The 5,030-nt window shown below is 43.1% G+C and overlaps 1 protein-coding gene across 2 annotated transcripts; it reads right to left on the minus strand.

Annotated features, from left to right (window-relative positions):
* Positions 1-1,117: 1,117 nt before the first annotated feature.
* LOC117252297 (leucine-rich repeat transmembrane neuronal protein 4) lies at positions 1,118-4,527 on the minus strand. 2 transcript variants are annotated; one of them, XM_078170889.1, is made up of 3 exons: positions 4,203-4,527; positions 2,703-3,764; positions 1,118-2,600 (listed from the first exon to the last, which is right to left on the minus strand). In XM_078170889.1, exons 1-3 carry the CDS (start codon positions 4,255-4,257, stop codon positions 2,146-2,148), a joined length of 1,572 nt encoding a protein of 523 aa, XP_078027015.1. In that variant the 5' UTR covers positions 4,258-4,527; the 3' UTR covers positions 1,118-2,145. The 2 variants fall into 2 exon arrangements, with proteins under 2 accessions (XP_078027015.1, XP_033474967.2); XM_033619076.2 differs by having other exon boundaries at positions 1,118-3,764.
* Between the last annotated feature and the right edge of the window lie 503 nt (positions 4,528-5,030).

The raw sequence follows: 5,030 nt of genomic DNA on the forward strand, positions 1-5,030 counted from the left end.
TGGCCCTCAGAAGAAATTCATCATATATGCAAGTGCTGGAAACTAAATATATGGATATAAATTCTGTTGGCAGCGTGCCTCCATGCCTGCCTGGAGGCTAAAGAAAGCCTGAGTCATGTTTAGAAAGTGAATTATGGGAGATCATAAATTCTTATCTGAACAACCTTTGACCAGTCAGACTTTGTACGTACTCCACATGAGATGTGTGAACATGCTAATGGTTGATAACAAGGAGAAGAAATCAGATGTTATCAGTTCACAACAGGTCTGAGAAAACAACCGACAGCTGTGGGGGAAGGACTGTACTGAGCAATAGATGATTGTTTTTAGTCGAGTCTCACAATGGGAAAAAAAAACAAAACCTTTTTGATAGCTCTTACGCTCCCACCAGCACTGCCTAATCCTGCCTGGTTTAACACATGCACATACAGTATATCCTCTGGTGCAGGTTAATTTTCTCTCCTCACAGTAATCAAACTGGGGAGAAAAAAAAGTAACGAGGCAGGGATAAAAGGAAGGAGGGGACAGACCAAAGTGGGTGATATCTTCTTAATAGCAGAACTGCTTTGACCCGTAACACCCACTGTCCCTCAGTAGCCAGCGTCTATTCTCTCTTTCCTTTCACAGCACAAGAGCAATATTTCCAAACTGACAGGGTTATATAAAAGAGAGAGATTCCTAATCTCTTTTTGGTTTCAGGGCCTGGAATATCTTTTTTTTTTTTGTCTCATGTACAAGCAAAGAATGGGACCGTCGTTTGGGCTCCACTAAAAGCAAACCTGTTTACGAGAAAACCGAGAGTACAAAACAGCTCATCTCTACACCGACTCATTTATGTTCAAGGGACTGACATGGGGGCCCCCCCTACTCTGAATTTGAGGTGTGTAACCCAGATACAATCAATACTGCTGTCGATACTGGAGTGCCAGGAGAGGATAGAAGAGACAAGAGCCAGAAAACAAGATGCGTGATGAAAAATATGTCAGCTCCCCTCGCATGCAGCAGCAGATCCAATGAATTGTATAACATCAAGAGCACAATGCATGGATTTAGAGATGGGATTTTTTTTTTCCTCTCCATATCATGTACCAGTCATCCATATTCTCATCACACACAGTTTTTCGTCAATTGTCAAGTGTTTCTTTTAATTACACAGTCATTATCACATAGAATGCCAAGTACCCATATTGTTATGTCTTTACACAAACAATGCATAATCATAATGATAGGAATAATCGATACAAAATTCTTTATGAAAATCAACATCGGAACGTTTGACACATCAAGACCTTCATTGGGCCTGACAAATTTTTTTTACAGCTTGGAAAATACCAGTCCTGAGATTAGACTTAAATATAGTTAGTTTGTTTGCCACAATGAACCAAAATGCAACTTTACCATCAATTAGAACTGATCATTTAATAAGAGAGAGGAGCATCTTCAGTAAGGAGAGTGGATTCATGCAAAAGATCTCAGGACAAGATGCTCTCTCTTAGCGATTGTTCCCCCACATTTTGATGAACTGCTACTTCTAGTTGCTGCATTGGTATGCCAAATGCAGAACCGTTTAACTGGACAAATAATATCTTGTGAGAACAAGGTGCAACACTATAACTCTTCCAACCAGACGTCAGTAAACCAGGAGACTATCAGCTCATCCCCATAACACACTCTCACACACACAAACACTCAAAGATGCACACACACACACACACACACATACATCCTAAATGCTTCACAAGCTACGTAATGAAAATAAAAAACTAGCAAGTAAAAAGTGGCTTTGTTGGTTTCGTATGTTCTATGGCGATATAGTTTGACTAAGAATAAGGTCAGTCTCTCTACAACGCTGACTTCTACTGTAGCAGAGGTCCAGGCGTTATGTTAGATCATATACAGCTAAACTGGCTGACCCCGCCACTGTTCTCGTGTCAGTCAGGGTGATAATTAGCTCCAAATATATCTCTCCGTTCCAGTCTTCTTTTCTGTGCACATAATGATATTGTACTATGCCCCCAAGAATTTCCTTCAGTGCTGCAGAATCTATCATCTCACATTAGAGATAAAAGCACTTAATCTTGTGGAAAAACCATTTACCTCTGCTTAGCAATTGCACTTTTACTCTCGTAAGGAGGAGTTGGCAGCTCAGACCTCACATTCGATGGATCCTGATATGGTGCACGTGCACGGCCTCGTCTCAGTCACCAAAGAGTCCATTGTCTCTGAGTTTGAATGGTAGCTCAGGTAGTACTCTTGCAACTGAGAGTTAAGGTCCTGCTCCTGCTTACGGGCCTTTTTCCTGCGCTTATGGTTGACTGAGTGCTGCTGCAGCTGCCTCATGGTGTTGGGGTAGCGCCTCCACGAGACATAAATAACCAGAAGGATCAATGACACTGACAGGAACAGGGCTACGCTGCCTGCAATGATTTTATGGAAAGCCATATGTTCAAACTGTAGCTCTGGGATAAACGATGTAGGGTGTTCAGGGGAGATGGGTGATGTGGAGCTCATGTTTATGGACTCAGTTGTCTTTCTGTCAGCCCCACTTGGACGGCCAGGCGAAGGGGTCAATGTCTGAATGGGTGCCTCAATGCCAGGGTCTGTAACACCAAAGGGAAAGAGTTGAGTTGTGATGTTCACAAATTGGTTGGAAGACAGAACAATAAGAGCAGTGGTTGAGAAAACATTTGACATGTCCACACATGTCGAGTGATTCTTCACCACATCCACGACTCTTTCACCCTGCACAGACTTGGGACTGCTGCAGATCATACTGATGTCTTTGGAGTCTCTGATGTTTCTGAGCCATCCCATGAGAGGGCAGATGCTGGGGCTGCAGTCCCAAGAGTTACCTGCCAGGCTGACAGTGGTCAGTGAGGTCCACGCCGCCACTGCTTCCACAGGCACACTACTCAGCTTGTTCGATTCAAGGTTGAGTATTTGTAAGTTTGGCATACACTGGAAAACTGCTGGGTCCAGGATTTGGATTTCATTCCCTGACAGGTCTAATTTCTGTAGTTTGTGCCAGGTCCAAGGCACGCCTTGATTAATGGATCGTATGCGGTTCCACTGCAAATAAAGAGCCTGGAGGTTGGTAAGACGTGGGAAAATGAAGAAATTAATCCTGGAAAATTGATTGTGCTCTAAATGAAGTTCTTTCAGTTTGAACAGCCCTAAGAACGTTGTGCGGGTGAGGCTCCGCAAGCGGTTGTAACCCAAGTCCAGAAACTCCAGGCTGCGGCATTCCAGAAACGTACGAATGAAGATTTGTCTCAGGCCATTAGATCGGAGGTGGAGATTCTGCAGCTTGCGCAGACCATAAAAATGTCCTGGCTGCAGAGACTGCAGCTGATTGTAGGATAAGTCCAGATTCCGCAGGTTTGGGATAGCGCTGAACGTGTTATTGTGCAGATGAGTTATTTTGTTGGAGCTGAGGATGAGTTCTTTGAGCCTGCGCACACCATGAAAAGCTAAAGCATCTATGTCTTTGATGGAGTTGTGGTCCAAGTAAAGCCAGATAAGCTGATTGAGGTGAGCGAACTGGTATGGCAACAGAACCAGCAGGCTGTTATAGCGCAGAGACAAACCTTGGCATCCTGTGGTGATATTTTCCGGGATGTCTTGGAAGATGCCAGACTCGCAATAAACAATCTTTCCTTCGCAGCGACAACTCGTGGGGCACATCCTCTCCCCCTTGCTGAGCAGCAGCAAAGCAGCTGCCTGCAGAAGAAGACATGATAACCTCCAGTCCAACATCACAGAACCTGTTGGGGGTAGAGTGGGGCACACAGCAATCAAAGGCATGACTTGGTTTTAGGGAAAAAAAATGTTTGCACAGAGAGGTTTAAATTAGAAAATGTGAGAAATTCATTCTTCAGACAGCAGATCATGTAGTGAGGAGCAGCTTGAGGTTGATGTCTGAGAGACCAGACCTGCTTCATGAAGAATTAATAAGAGTCTGACGTTTGTCACTTTTTAGGTATGGATAGGTGAAAATGCTCAGACACAAGTGTGAGAAAAAGGTAATTTAAATCAATGCTTAAAATAAATAACACACCTCCTCACTCTTTAAATGTAAAATAAAATCAGTTCAAGAACTAACATCTGTCAGTATAAGCTGGTCATGGCTGTCATCTTGGCTCCTGGGAGTCTCAAGAGGGGAAAAACTGTGTCAATAAATTGTGAAGAGGACAATGACTTACCCATCCTTACTGAGGGAAGGAGTGATCCTCTGAAAGAAATGAATAAAGGGCACATTAAACTGCTCACAGATGAGGAAAATCGCAGTTCATGCAGCCTCAGAGTCGATCCACGTAACGAGCATCACTTATGTCTTCAATTAGAGGAGAAAATCAAATATACGCAAGTTTTCCGCAGCGGCACAAGCCCCCCCTGGTCTGTGTGTGACGCGCGGACACAGGACGCCCTCACACTTGGGTCGTAGTTGGAGTCGCCGCTATAGTTCAGCCTGCTGTGTGCGCAATAACCCATTTGAGCGCCAATAGACTGATCCTCCGCTCCATGCAGTGTCTCTCTCTCTTTTCCTCTCTTCCTCCACGTCTCCCCCACCTCTCTCTCTCCCTCTCTTTCTCCCCTCTATCAGAGGCGTAGGCGTCCTTAAGCACACATAAAAGCCTATAATACAGTATATACTGTATACCTACCATATATGTTCAGCCTTTAATATTTAATTGGCACGTATTATTTAATCATATCATTTAATTCATTGGTTGAATATCTAATTTTTCAATAACTGTCTGCTCATGTGGTATTACAGGTTAAATACATCTGTATTAAATATAAATGCTGTAATGTAAGTTAAGCTATTTACATGGCTCAGTGGGAGGCTCCATGAATTAAATAATAATAATAATGATGATAAATGGAGATAAATTTGGAATGAAATCTGATGTATATCTTCACAGAAGCCCTTAGATTTTTTTTTTTTTTCAGATTTCAATTTGTGTTGCTTTTAATCCAAAGCTTGCTGAAATGAGGGGTGACATGAGGATCCACAGTGTGAAGATGGC

Source organism: Epinephelus lanceolatus, chromosome 9 (assembly GCF_041903045.1).
Source record: "Epinephelus lanceolatus isolate andai-2023 chromosome 9, ASM4190304v1, whole genome shotgun sequence".
Classification (NCBI taxonomy): Eukaryota; Metazoa; Chordata; class Actinopteri; order Perciformes; family Serranidae; genus Epinephelus; species Epinephelus lanceolatus.